At 45.6% G+C, this 14953-nt stretch overlaps 1 protein-coding gene across 1 annotated transcript; it reads left to right on the top strand.

The window, feature by feature from the left end:
- The first annotated feature begins 5217 nt into the window (after nucleotides 1-5217).
- psmb9a (proteasome 20S subunit beta 9a) lies at nucleotides 5218-13752 on the top strand. The gene is made up of 6 exons (XM_012855510.3): nucleotides 5218-5476; nucleotides 5577-5644; nucleotides 5751-5882; nucleotides 11906-12035; nucleotides 13245-13386; nucleotides 13501-13752. Exons 1-6 carry the CDS (start codon nucleotides 5426-5428, stop codon nucleotides 13626-13628), a joined length of 651 nt encoding a protein of 216 aa, XP_012710964.1. The 5' UTR covers nucleotides 5218-5425; the 3' UTR covers nucleotides 13629-13752.
- The last annotated feature ends 1201 nt before the right edge of the window (nucleotides 13753-14953 follow it).

The raw sequence follows: 14953 nt of genomic DNA, 5'->3' as shown, positions 1-14953 counted from the left end.
AAAGGATGACCTTACAAAAAAAAAAAAAATCTCCACACTCAACTTGAACTTTTATATGAAAAAAGAAGTGCCTAATTAATGTATTGTTAGTCTTACATGAAAAAGGAAATTAATCAGTTTTTTCTATTATTATGAAATAATATAAGAGTTTAAGAGTTTCTCCAAAACCCCATTTTGCATTCTCTGTCTTGGCTTGAGTATTAATCTTTAAAATAATTAAAAACAAGAAGTTTCTAGGGTATTTATATACACAGTGGGATAATGATTACAATATGCAATGGAATTCAGACTTCGCACCCTCAGTTCACAACCTAAATAAACAGCTAAACTAAAGAGAAACAAATAAGTGAATACAATAAAGCAGGTGCTTTGTCTAGACAGAAATGCAAATAACTGAACTACTGTTACAGTTTCAAAGATGTGTGCGAGTTGTTTGTACTGTATAAACCTTGATGATGCATTATCTCTAATATACACATAAGCTGCATTGAGAATATGCAGTACCTTGCATAACTATTCATCCCCTGGCTTTTTACCAATATTTTTATATTTCAAACTTTCATTTAAAGATTATTCATTAAATTTTATTGTATGTGATGGATCTGCACAAAATAGGCTAAGTTGTTGAAGTGAAATAAGAAAACTATATTGAGGAAGAAAAAAAAAATTAACATGTGCATATGTGTCCACTACTTTGCTTTGAATCCCCTAAAAGGTTGCAGTGCAACCAACTATCTTCAGAAACAACTTAATTAGTTAAATAAAGTGCACCTGTGTTCAATCTAAATGTCACCTGACCTGCCAGCATAATCACACCCTTTCTGAAAGGTAACGCTAAAGGAGCTGCAGAGATTCACAGCAGAGACAGCAGCATCTGTCTATAGGATCTATGCCCCATAAGGATCACAAGCTGTACACTCCACAGAGCTGGGCCTTATGGAAGACTGGCCAGGAAAAAGAATCAAAGCATCTTGCTAAAGTGATACTCAAGCTGTTTAAGGAGAAAACATTTGCATTTGTTTGAATGGCCTAATCAAATTTCAGACCTTGATCCAATTGAGAATGTGTGGTTAGACTTGAAGGTTGATGTTGATGGGTTTGAAGCCTTCAGCTGATCCAAATTGCTGCAGCAAGAGTTCTGATGAAAATCAACAAGAAGGATTGTATTTCTCCTATTTCAGCTTCCCTTCATTGGTTTCCTTTTAAATGAACAATAGAGTTTAAAATGCAAAGCCATCAACAATGCAGACGACTGTCCACTGTGACTCTACGCTCTTTCAGGAGGAGTGAATGCTGCTTGTCAAGACTTGAGGCAACCTGTTGCGTTTCCTTAGAGAGGAAACTTTTTGACCAAAGGGCCCCGTGATGACATGTTGTGAACTGGCGCTATATAAATCAAATTGCAAGAAGGTTCTGGGTTCAAGTCCAACCCTGGGTCTTTCTGCATGGAGTTTGCATCTTTCCCTGTGCATGCGTGGGTTCTCTCCGGGTACTCCGGCTTCCTCCCACAGTCCAAAAACATGACTGTTAGGTTAATTGGCTTCTCTAAACTGTCCTCAGGTGTGAGTGTTTGTGCTTGAATGGTTGTTTGTCCTGTCTATCTGTTGCCCTGCGACAGACTGGCGACCAGTCCAGGGTGTACCCCGCCTCTCGCCCAGAACGCTGGAGATAGACACCAGCACCCCCTGCAACGCCATGAGGGATTAAGCGGGTCAGAAAATGGATAGATGGATGAATGGGTTAAAGCCATCTAACATTGAGGAGCTATACGAGTTTAGTCTCCAGGAGTGGTCAGTATCCCCAGAGGCCAGATAGAATGAGCTCATAGGGTCTGTAACGAAACCAGTTGCAGCTGGAAACCCATAAATTGTGCGTGTTTTGTAGATTAAACGGTAGGCTACAATCTACTGTAATATCAGGTTATAAGGCAACAATATATGTAAAATGACAACAAAGGTTGAATACTTTAGCAAGTTACTGTATGTGTTTAAATATCCGAATTATCAATGTTAATACAAGGATGGGATGAGGGATGAGGGCGGGGACCTTGGCGTTCCGATCCTCGGCTGCAGAAGCTGGCTCTTGGGACGTGGAATGTCACCTCTCTGGTGGGGAAGGAGCCTGAGCTTGTGCGCGAGGTTGAGAGGTTCCGACTAGAGATAGTCGGACTCACCTCGACGCACCGCTCTGGCTCCGGAACCAGTCTCCTTGAGAGGGGCTGGACATTCTTCCACTCTGGAGTTGCCCATGGTGAGAGGCGCCGAGCTGGGGTTGGCATACTTGTTGCCCCCCATCTCGGTGCCTGCACGTTGGGGTTTTCCCCGGTGAACGAGAGGGTGGCCTCCCTCCGCATCCGTGTGGGGGGACGGGTTCTGACTGTTGTTTGCGCTTATGCGCCAAACAGCAGTTCGGATTACCCACCCTTTTTGGAGTCCTTGGAAGGGGTACTGGAGAGTGCCCCTCCTGGGGACTCCCTCGTTTTGCTGGGGGACTTCAACGCTCACGTGGGCAATGACAGTGGGACCTGGAGGGGCGTGGTTGGGAGGAATGGCCCACCTGATCTGAACCCGAGTGGTGTTTTGTTGTTGGACTTCTGTGCTCGTCATGGATTGTCCATCACAAACACCATGTTCAAGCATAAGGGTGTCCATATGTGCTCTTGGCACCAGGACACCCTAGGTCGCAGTTCAATGATCGACTTTGTTGTCGTTTCATCTGACCTGCGGCCGCATGTCTTGGACACTCGGGTGAAGAGAGGGGCGGAGCTCTCCACCGACCACTACCTGGTGGTGAGTTGGCTCCGATGGCGGGGGAGGAAGCCGGTCCGACCGGGCAGGCCCAAACGTACTGTGAGGGTTTGCTGGGAACGTCTGGCGGAGTCCCCTGTGAGGCGGAGCTTTAACTCCCACCTCCGGGAGAACTTTAAACACGTCCCGAGGGAGGCGGGGGACATTGAGTCTGAATGGACCATGTTCCACGCCTCTATTGCTGAGGCGGCTAGTCGGAGCTGTGGCCGCAAGGTTGTCGGTGCATGTCGTGGCGGCAACCCTCGAACCCGCTGGTGGACACCAGCGGTAAGGGAAGCCGTCAAGCTGAAGAAGGAGTCCTACCGGGCTTTTTTGGCCTGTGGGACTCCGGAAGCAGCTGATGTGTACCGGCAGTCGAAGCGGCAGGCGGCTCGGCTGGTCGCCGAGGCAAAAACTCGGGCGTGGGAAGAGTTCGGAGAGGCCATGGAGAAAGACTTCCGTACGGCTTCGAAGCGATTCTGGTCCACCATCCGGCGTCTCAGGAGGGGGAAGCAGTGCAGTACCAACACTGTTTACAGTGGGGGTGGTGTGCTGCTGACCTCGACTCGGGACGTCGTGCGTCGGTGGGCGGAATACTTCGAAGACCTCCTTAATCCCACCAACACGTCTTCCATTGAGGAAGCAGAGCCTGAGGACTCTGGGTCGGGTTCTCCCATCTCTGGTGCTGAGGTCGCCGAGGTTGTTAAAAAGCTCCTCGGTGGCAAGGCTCCGGGGGTGGATGAGATTCGCCCTGAGTACCTTAAGGCTCTGGATGTTGTGGGGCTGTGTTGGTTAACGCGGCTCTGCAACATTGCGTGGACATCGGGGGCAGTTCCCCTGGATTGGCAGACTGGGGTGGTGGTCCCCCTATTTAAAAAGGGGGACCGGAGGGTGTGTTCCAACTACAGAGGAATCACACTCTTAAGCCTCCCTGGTAAGGTCTATTCAGGGGTTCTGGAAAGGAGGGTCCGTCGGATAGTCGAATCTCGGATTCAGGAAGAGCAGTGTGGTTTTCGTCCTGGCCGTGGAACACTGGACCAGCTCTACACCCTCAGCAGGATTCTTGAGGGGGCATGGGAGTTTGCCCAACCAGTCTACATGTGCTTTGTGGATCTGGAGAAGGCATTCGACCGTGTCCCCCGGGGGATCCTGTGGGGGGTACTCCGGGAGTATGGAGTACCGGACTCTTTAATAAGGGCTGTCAGGTCTCTGTACGACCGGTGTCAGAGTCTGGTCCGCATTGCCGGCAGTAAGTCGGACTCGTTTCCGGTGAGAGTTGGACTCCGCCAAGGCTGCCCTTTGTCACCGATTCTGTTCATAACTTTTATGGACAGAATTTCTAGGCGCAGCCAAGGTGTTGAGGGGATCCGCTTTGGTGGCCTTAGGATTGCGTCTCTGCTATTCGCGGATGACGTGGTCCTATTGGCTTCATCAGGGCGTGATCTACAGCTCTCACTGGAGCGGTTCGCAGCCGAGTGCGAAGCGGCCGGGATGAAAATCAGTGCCTCCAAATCCGAGACCATGGTCTTGAACCGGAAAAGGGTAGAGGGCCTTCTCCGGGTTGGGGAGGATGTCCTGCCCCTAGTGGAGGAGTTCAAGTATCTTGGGGTCTTGTTCACGAATGAGGGGAGGATGGAGCGGGAGATCGACAGGCGGATTGGTGCAGCGTCTGCTGTGAAGCGGGCGCTGTACCGATCCGTTGTGGTGAAGAGAGAGCTGAGCCAAAAGGCGAAGCTCTCGATTTACCGGTCGATCTACGTTCCTACCCTCATCTATGGTCACGAGCTTTGGGTCGTGACCGAAAGAACAAGATCCCGGATACAAGCGGCTGAAATGAGTTTTCTCCGTAGTGTGTCTGGGCTCTCCCTTAGAGATAGGGTGAGGAGCTCAGTCATCCGGGGAGGACTCAGAGTAGAGCCGCTGCTCCTCCACGTCGAGAGGAGCCAGTTGAGGTGGCTCGGGCATCTGGTCAGGATGCCTCCTGGACGCCTCCCTGGAGAGGTGTTCCGGGCACGTCCCACCGGGAGGAGACCCAGGGGAAGACCCAGGACACGCTGGAGGGACTATGTCTCCCGGCTGGCCTGGGAACGCCTTGGGATTCCTCCTGAGGAGCTGGCCCAAGTGGCTGGGGAGAGGGACGTCTGGGCCTCCCTACTGAAGCTGCTGCCCCCGCGACCCGACCCCGGATAAGCGGAAGACAACGGACGGACGGACGGACGGACGGACGAATACAAGGATGTCTGTGTATAGAGCTATATGATTATTTTTTATAATAATGATAAAAGTGATAATTAAAAAAATCTTACATCAAAATACATATGACGTTTAAACGCTTATTTTCACAAAGTGGTTTACGTTTATTTTGTTTCAGTCAAACATTAAAACAAACGTGGTGGAGCTTGCTGTGGGTCAGACTTCTGTGGAGGAGGAAGAGTTTAAGTTTCATTTTCGGTTTGCGTCAGAAAAACATGGAGTCTGATATTTGAGTCTAAAGCTAGCTTCAGTCACAAAAGGCTTAGATAAGCATTATTGAGCTTCATCTGAGTATTGAACCCCCTGAAACCTCCCTGCGCGTCGCTTTGCCTTCAGCTCCTGTCGGTTACCGGGTTTTACCGTCGCGTCGTTAAAACCAGTCTGCCATGTTGGGAGAAGCAGAGCCGCAATGGCTGACCGAGGAGGTGAAAACAGGAGTAAGTAAATAGTTTTATATGTCTACAAAGACTTTCTGGGTCGTTAATGTGTGCAGCTTCCGCGGTTGTTTCAATAAATTCGTTTTAATCCTGTTTCTAGACAACTATAATTGCCATAGAGTTTAATGGAGGGGTCGTGTTGGGCTCTGACTCCAGAGTGTCTGCGGGGTGAGTTCCTCTCTGTGTGACTCTATTTAATTACACCTGCGTGACCCAAGTTATAAATTACGATCCTACCTAAAACAACATACTGAAATATTTTCTTTCGAACCAGGCAGTCGGTGGTTAACAGGGTGATGAATAAATTGTCTCCACTCCATGATAAGATCTACTGCGCCCTGTCAGGATCTGCGGCAGACGCTCAGACCATCGCTGAGATGGTCAACTACCAGCTGGATGTCCACAGGTGAGACAGGGCCCTGCAACCTGCGGAGCTCCTTAGATCCTGCACAGAGTTGCTTAATAATTGTCCTTTTGATGAGAAACTGAGCAGGGTTTCTACATGTAAGTGATCACAAATACTAGTTTAAACTGTTTTATGCGTTTCCATGCAGTATTTGCATAGCAATTCCTGAATATAATGGCAATAGTAAAAATTTCTTCTTACCGGGAAAGTAATTTATTTTCCCGTTTTGATGAAAGTCTGCTTTTCACCAAAATGCATTGTTGTAAAATTTAAACATTACAAAACTATCTGCTGTAGTGATAAAAAAAAATGTGTTTTATGATTTAGCTAGGGTAGTGGTTGCCTAGTGGTCAGAACAATGTACCTGGGTTCTGAGAAAGATGCAAGTATTTTGCCCTGCAGACTGCCACCATGGGTCCATGATCACAGGGGTTCTCAAACTTAGCAGCACTTAAATGCTAGATGTTTTATTTATATATATATATATATATATATATATATATATATATATATATATATATATATATATATATATATATATATACACCTAATAGGTATTTGGTGGAGATTAGATCCTAATTCTCCAAAGAGCCAAAGTCAATGTAACTGTACTTCCTGGTTTTAGTTGATTTGGGTTTTACCTTACTTGATGAAGTGGACGGTGTTAAATATTTCTCTATTGTGTCAACACCAACGCATCCTCAGCAGTGCCTCCTCAGGCCCGACAACGTGTTTCACGGACCCCCAACTCGTGCTCCGCGGACCCCGGGTGGTCCGGGGACCCCAATTTGAGGGCCGCTGCATTATCAAAATCCTTAGCCCCAAATGAAAAAAGCTGCCCACTGCTCCCTACGGGATGGGTTAAATTAGGGCAGAACGATAATTCAATAACAATATATATCAATTGATAGATGTGTGGTGCAATAGAAACGAGGGTCAATTAAAAGTTCAATAGAACAGTTTTTTGCTGTTTGCATTGTACCCTATCAAGAAGGTACGGAGCCCGTAAAGGGACATGGAGGGGGAAAAAACTTTAGCGGGATCTCGCAATACTTTTTGCGTTTATTGATTTCTATTTTGGTATTGGCCTGATATGTAGACTTAGACTTAGACTTAGACAACTTTATTTGTCATTTTGTATGCACAGAGTGCATACAGAACGAAATTTTGTTGCATACAGCTTGTAAATTACAGTAAATTAAATTACAGTATAAGGTGCAGCAGTGATTTAAAAGTAAACAATTGAAATGTAAACAATGCAGGAGAAAGTCACAGTGTACAGGTGAGTATTTTTAAAACCATTTGTATGTGCAGAATTGATTGTGCAAAGGGCATTTGTGCAAGAATGCATTTAGAAACTAAGAGTTCGGCAGCATTTGTAATGATAGATGGAGATGCAATGATGCAAAATGTGCAAATATGCAAATGTTGTGCAGATTTTATAGTTTATAGTTCAGCAGTTCAACAGTTTGATGTCAGCAGGGAAAAAGCTGTTGCAGAACCTGGTGGACCTGCAGCGGATGCTGCGAAACCTCTTCCCAGAAGGTAGCAGGGAGAACAGTCCATGGTGGGGGTGTGAGGGGTCCCTGATGATGTTACGGGCTCGGGACACGCAGCGCTGAGATGAAATGTCCTTAATGGGGGGAAGAGGAGCCCCGATGATCCCTTCTGCTGTCCTCACCACTCTCCTTACATTCTTCCAGTCGGAGGCACTGCAGCCTCCACACCATACAGAGAGACAGCTGGTCAGAATGCTCTCTATGGTGCTTCTGTAGAAGGTTGTGAGGATGGGTGCGGGCAGGTGGGCTTTCCTGATCCTCCGCAGGAAGTACAAGTGCTTCTGTGCCCTCTTCACCAGTGATGTGGTGTTCACAGACCAGGTGAGGTTGTCCGTGATGTGCACCCCCAGGAACTTGGTGCTGCTGACCACCTCCACAGCTGAGCTGTTAATGAGCAATGGAGCGTGGTGCGGCCGGTTCTTCCTGAAGTCGACGATGATCTCCTTCGTCTTCTCCACGTTCAGGATCAGGCTGTTGTCTCTGCACCAGCTGCTCCACCTCCTCTTTGTAGTCCTGGTCGTTGTCGTCTCTGATCAGGCCCACCACCATTGTGTCGTCTGCAAACTTCACAATGTGATTGGTGGTGAACCTGGGAGCGCAGTCGTGTGTCATCAGGGTGAACAGCAGGGGGCTCAGGACGCAGCCCTGAGGGAAGCCCGTGCTGAGGGTGATGACATCAGAAGTGTTCTGTCCGACCCGGACTGACTGAGGTCTGTTGGTTAGGAAGTCTAGCAGCCAGTTTTGAAGGGGTGTGCTGAAGCCCAGATGTTCCAGTTTTTCCACCAGATGTTGTGGGATGATGGTGTTGAAAGCTGAACTGAAGTCCAGGAACAGCATCCGCACGTGCGTGTTCTTCTCCTCCAGGTGTGTCAGGCTCAGGTGGAGAGCGGAGGAGATGGCGTCCTCAGTGGAGCGGTTCTTTTGGTAGGCAAACTGGAACGGGTCGAGTGTTGGGGGGAGACTGGAGACGATGTGTTCTTTCACCAGCCTTTTAAAGCACTTCATCATGATGGGAGTCAGTGCAACAGGCCGGTAGTCGTTGAAACAGGTAACTTGAGGTTTCTTTGGCACCGGAATGATGGAGGCAGACTTGAAGCATGCTGGCACTGTGGCTTGGTCCAGCGAGGTGTTAAAAATGTCTGTGAGGACACCAGCCAGCTGACCTGCACACTCCTTGAGCACCCGCCCAGGTATTTTGTCTGGACCTGGGGCCTTCCGTGGGTTGACTCTCCTCAGAGTCTTCCACACGTTGGCGGTGTCAAGGCGGAGGACCTCCTCTTCCTGATGGGGGACAGCTTTCACTGCTGGAGTGCTATTTAGTGCCTCAAACCTCCCAAAGAAGTTATTTAGTCCATTGAGGAAGTCAGCATCAACTTCACCCACCGGGGGGGAGGGCGTGTTGTATTCTGTTATTGCCCGTATGCCTTTCCACATACTCCTGGTGTTGCTGGAAAAGCTCCTGGATTTTCTCAGTGTGGTTCCGCTTCGCTAGCCTGATGGCATGGTTCAAGTTGGCTCTCGATGTCCTCAGTGCTTCCTTGTCACCAGACTTGAAGGCTGAGTTCCGTTCTTTTAGCGCTTGACGGCCCCGCTCAGTAATCCAGGGTCGTTGGTTGGCTTAGGTGATGATGGTCTTAGTGGTGCTGACGTCCTCAGTGCATTTGTTGATGTAGGCTGACACAGCCATTATCTCATCAATGTCGTACTCATCAATGTTGATCTTGTCCTCATAACTTGCTGCAGCTTTGAACATGTCCCAGTCAGAGCACACAAAAAAGTCCTAGAACGCCTCCATGGCTCCCTCAGTCCACACCCTCACCTGCTTTACTGTAGGTTTAGCTCTGATCAGCAGGGGCCTGTATGCAGGAATTAGCATAACAGAGAGACGGTCTGAAGAGCTGAGGTGGGGGCGGGGGGCTGCCTTGAATGCGGCTTTAAGATTTGTGTAAACTAAGTCTAGAGTATTCTCTCCCCGAGTTGCAAAATCCACGTGTTGGTAGAAATGAGGGAGAACAGTTTTCATATTTGCCTGGTTAAAATCCCCAGCAATGATGAAAACCCCCTCTGTGTGTGCAGATTGTAGCTCAGAGATAGTCCGATAGAGAACACTCATAGCATCTTTTGTATTAGCGCTTGGAGGGACGTACACCGCTGTGTTAATAACAACAGTAAACTCTCTAGGCAAGTAAAAGGGTCTGCAGGTAACAGTCATGAGCTCGATGTCCGGAGAGCAAAAGCTTATGACTAATCTAGCATTTTTACACCAGGTGTTATTGATGTAAACGCAGAGTTTGCCTCCTCGGATCTTACCGCTGAGTTCTTTGTTTCTGTTGCCGCGGAAAGTGGCTAGCCCCTCCAGGCTAACTACGTTGTCCGGTATTGATGATGTAAGCCATGTCTCCGTCAGGATCAGAGCGCAGCAGTCCCTGAACTCCCTCTTTGCAGAGAGCTTGAGTTGTAAATGGTCTATTTTGCTGTCCAGTGAACGTACGTTGGAGAGCAGGATGCATGGCAGCAGTGATCTATGGGGGTTAGCCTTTAGCTTAGTTGCTAATCCTCCGCTGCAGCCACGTTTCTCCCGCCGACTGCACCGCTTCCGCTTCGCACTCCACCTGCGTGAGCTGCTCGTCGAGTCCGCCGACTCACAGGCCCCCGGGACTGGCACCTGGAGTACTCTGAAGCCGCGTAAACAATCGACCGTAGTAGTGGTTACAAGTCCAAAAACACTATATGACCGTAACTCCAGCAGGCGCTGGCGATGAAGTACGGATCGGGTGGGTAGATGAGAGTTTTCTAGCGAGTTTGGCGGCATTTTTTATGAAAAATGTCTGAGAGTTGGTCGGAGCTGTATGCGTAGCCGCTGCCCGGAGGCGCTGCCGGAAGTAGTGATGGGGATATGTGAAAGAGATTAAATCCGTACTCACCTGCAGACATGGATTTGACATAAGTGAGAGACATTTGAAAATAATACTCAGGGCGAGGGGACTTTCTTGTCGTAAAGGGTACTGTGATCTTGCGGTCCTGGTTGAATTCATCATCAACGAACTACAGTACTCTGGTCAGCTTCACGGGTCCCGATGGATGTATGCAAAATGCAGAGAGCATGGACTACGCGTTAAGAAGGAGGATGTGCGATTGGGAGAGAGCGAGCCAGAGAGAGAGAACTGGTAGAGCGGCACAGAGCAACAATAACAGAATGCTCAATAAAGCTGTTATTAATCAGAGAAATAAAACATTATATCCTGGTTGTTTCACAAAGGTAACATTAAGCAGGTAAACACGCCCATAGCGACACACCTCAGCTCCCTGCAGCCCCACCGGCAGACCGGAACACTCCCTGCTCCGGTCTGAATATGCGCTAAAACTGCCTCTTTAAAATTAACTGCGCCTGTCTGAATCACAATGAAAAGTATTACAGCTCTGTGTGTGAACATTGTCAACAAACCACGTCCCCCCCTGGGACACTCCGTCACCAAGCTCCGCCCCCTTCAAAGAGTTCAGAGAGCACTTGTTTAAAAAAATAAAAACTTGCAGTATTAGTAAAAAGTTGGTTGAATAAGTGGATGAGTTTGAATTCAGTGTTCTTTATCTACAAATAGGTCATTAAACAACTGCATAAAATGGCCAGGGCTGCACTTAAAATGTATTTTGAATTTTTGGATAATTATCAATATTGAATGATATGATATCTATTTTATTGATTTGCTTTTTTCTATATCGTCCAGCCCTACGTTAAATACAGAAGGCAAACTTCATTGGAATGTACAAGTGCATTGACAAATAAAGATTTATTCTAAAGGGGCCTAGTCACATAATATGGTTTTAAGAATTTATAATAATAGTACATTTTATTTGAAATTAAATCTAACCGGGAGCTGTTGTAGGACTGGGTGTTGTGATGAAATGAGGGGGTTTTGGAAATAATTCAAGTTGCTGAATTCTGAACCACTTGAAGCTCATGGAGGGGTTTCTGATGGAATATAAAGAGAAGAGTTACTGTAGTCAATGAGGGTAGTGACAAGGGTATGGACAGGAATTTATGCAGAGGTCAGGGAAAGGGAGAGACGAAGAAGATTATTATTACGTAAATTCAATTATACAAACCGGGTGATGAGGCCAGAAAGGTAAGAATGAAACCAGTCAAGGGGGGCAGGGGGGCAGGGGGGCAGGGTGTCAGTGATGCCAAATCAAAATGGTATGTGGAGGAGGATGGAGGGTGAATAAACATCACAAATTAAATGGCTGAATGTACATATGAACAAAAAAAATTATCAAATAATTTTAGAAGTACAAAAAAATTACTTAACTATGGATATATATTTTTCCTTTATTGTTTAAACAACAGAGTGAATCCCCGGGTGGAGACTAAATATTTATTAAGGAGACACAAAAAGAAACATTGTGAACATTCTGTTTTATCAACATTATAACCATATGTCTGAACAATATTTTGTCTTCTGCCAGCATGGAAATCGGAGAGGACCCACAGGTTCGTTCGGCTGCCACTCTTGTGAAGAACATCTCATACAAATATAAGGAGGAGCTGTCGGCACATCTCATTGTTGCAGGCTGGGACAGAAGAGAAGGAGGACAGGTTGGTGAAATTATGTTTGCTTGAGCAAATGCGTGAAAAGCTTAAAGGAGACGTCTAGTCAAAATCAGAATTCAAACTGCTGAAAGTACTTTAAATCTAAAATTATTACATACTGTTCAATAAATGATAAGCTTTTTTAACTAAGAGTAATTTTCATTTGAAGGTCCTTTTATGGGGGCCGCCATCTTGGTGAAGAACAGTACTGCCTCCTCCCAGTTTGTGCCGTCACTGTGCGGGATCGGCTATAAAGCAAGTCCCAATGCCCTATCTGTCCCCTTGTAAATAAATACCCGTTTTCATGCCGAAATATTTTTTTAACCTCTTAAACAAAGATAGACATGGTGTTAAGCATTTAAATTTAAAATAATACAAATTTTACATTTCAGAGACATAAAAAGACAACGAATAAGCATTAAAGTACGGTTTATGGGTTGGGTTCTGCAGTGTTATAAGATGAGTATAAAATTCATCTTTAGAACCAATCTCTGCTCAAAATGGTGATCTGCACCGTCTAATCCACTTTCAGCAGTTATCACCAGTTATTGCAACCGTGAACTGCAGAAAATACAGGCAGATTGACTCTTTCTGAGTTTACTGTCAGGATGAGCTGCAGTGCGTTATGAAGTGGAGGGATATTTCGGCATCACTTAGTTTAGAGCCCAAACAATCGACTTCACTTTCAGAAACAAGCCCAAAAAAAACTGCAACCCGTAACTCATGAAATTTACAAGCGACTTTAGAAAAAATAAGACCAAAGTTGCATAAAATAAGTGGGTTTCGCAACAGTGAGCATACTTTCTAAGTATGTCGTATCCCTTCACCACTCTGGTTGGGTACACAAATGTTCCGGCAAATTCTACATTGTGAAAAAGAAAAACATACCGAAAATCGTCGCTCTCATGTCATCTTGAAGACATTCTTTTTCCAAATGTTGGCTGCATATGACGTTGTTTCTCTATGGCCAGAAGCAAGATGGAAAATCCTCTCTCTTCAAGTTGGTAATCCAACAAAAGAACCCGGTACATCATGAATGGGAAAGGTGAAAAAACTAATGTTTTTTCCACTTTTACCTGATGTATTGGAACATCCAACTGCCATAAAATAAAAATATAATTATCTTTGCTGAGTTGTACTCGATGTAAACAATGGCTCTTTGTATTACAGATATACCTACAGATCCTATTTGTTTTGTCTCCATCTCACCTGCAGGTTTTTGCTACCCTGAAAGGACTCCTGACCAGGCAGCCGTTTGCTGTTGGGGGCTCAGGTAGCTCCTATGTTTATGGATTTGTTGATGCTGAGTATCGCAAAGGAATGACTAAGAAGGACTGCCAGCAGTTTGTGGTCAACAGTAGGTGTTCTTATTTGGCATCTTTTGTGTTTTAAAATAAGAAAACACAGATTTTTATGCATCATGTCACAGTGCAGGTTGTTAAACATTTTCTCACCTGTTATTATTCTCCAGCACTCTCTTTGGCCATGAACCGCGACGGCTCCAGCGGTGGTGTGGCCTACTTGGTGACCATTGATGAACATGGCACAGAGGAGGACGTCATTCTGGGAAATGACTTACCCACTTTTTTTGATCAGTGATATTTCTTTCATCCATCGGTTTGCATTACAGCACAGGTGTCAGCTCACCTGACTGCTGGGCTGTACTGGGAACCAGTGTGCATTTATTGAAATCAAATAAATTGCTTTTTTTTTCTAAATCTGACATGTGGAGTGTTTGAAATAAGTGTCAGGTATCATTTAGGCAACTTTGAAGGTTCAGTAAAATGGATATAAAAAACAGAGTGATTTGTTAAAACGTTATTTACTGAGGAGGATTTGTCAGGAATAATGGTGAACACATTAACATAAATTCATTTAGGGACTCCTAATAGACACAGCATCATACTATATGCTTTATACTTTTGTAGTGTTGACACAATGGGAGAAAAGTCTCACAAAGGTGTTCTGAAATTAGGTTTAAGATTAGCAGCAACTAATTATACCTATTTACATATTTGAAATATTAAATTAAATAGTAAAGTTTTAGAGAAAGTTGTCCTTTCCCAGGTCAAGCCCTTTTTAGATGAGCAAAGTAGGTGGAGGTTTTTCAGTTTGGTTTTAAAACTCAGTAGAGTGTGTTTTAGTTACAGACACAACTTGGTTTTATTTGTACTGTATTAAAATGGTTTGGGTCTCATTTTTCAGACAGAACCAAGTCTGTAAAAATAGCAGATTTTGAATCCTCATCCACTCTTCTTTTTATGGGGGTTCCTCTGGGCCTCAGTCCCCTGCTTTTTTCTCTTTACTTTCTTCCTTTGGGTTAAATACTAAGGAAATATGGAATCTCCTTTCATTTTTATGTTGACGACAGTCAGATATACGTACCACTTAAAAAAGAAGCCTTTGCGACCAAGCCCCTACTATTGTGTCTTGAAGACATTAAAGCGTTTATTCTTAAATGACAAGAAAACAAAGGCGATGGTGTTTAGTCCCACCAGCTCTAGTGAACCATCTGCTGTTGATTTGGGCCCCTTGACACCTTACTTAAAGCCAACCGTTTCTAACTTGGGTTTCAAAATAGACACTAATCTTAAACTATGGCCCAGGTAGAATCAGTGGTCAAGTCCAGTTTTTATCACCTTAGGCAGCTGGCAAAGAAAAGCCAATTCTGTTAAAACTACATGTTGAAACAGTAACTAGTGCCTTTACGTTGAACTCAGCCAGTCCTCCGTTAAGTCCTCCCTTACTTTTTTTTGTTTTGTGTGTGTTACAGCACTTTGTTGCTGCTGCTATTGTTTTAAAGTGCTTTATAAATAGTAGTAGTGGTGCTAGATGTCTTGCACTTTTTTGGACTTCATAAAGCACTATATGCTACATTCAGTCGTTCACTCACACGTTGATACTGGTGGACCAGCTGCTACAAC

Source organism: Fundulus heteroclitus, chromosome 13 (genome assembly GCF_011125445.2).
Source record: "Fundulus heteroclitus isolate FHET01 chromosome 13, MU-UCD_Fhet_4.1, whole genome shotgun sequence".
In the NCBI taxonomy this organism is placed as follows: Eukaryota; Metazoa; Chordata; class Actinopteri; order Cyprinodontiformes; family Fundulidae; genus Fundulus; species Fundulus heteroclitus.
Note: the sequence above shows the minus strand (reverse complement) of the source record. Positions and strands in the feature narration are given on the sequence as shown.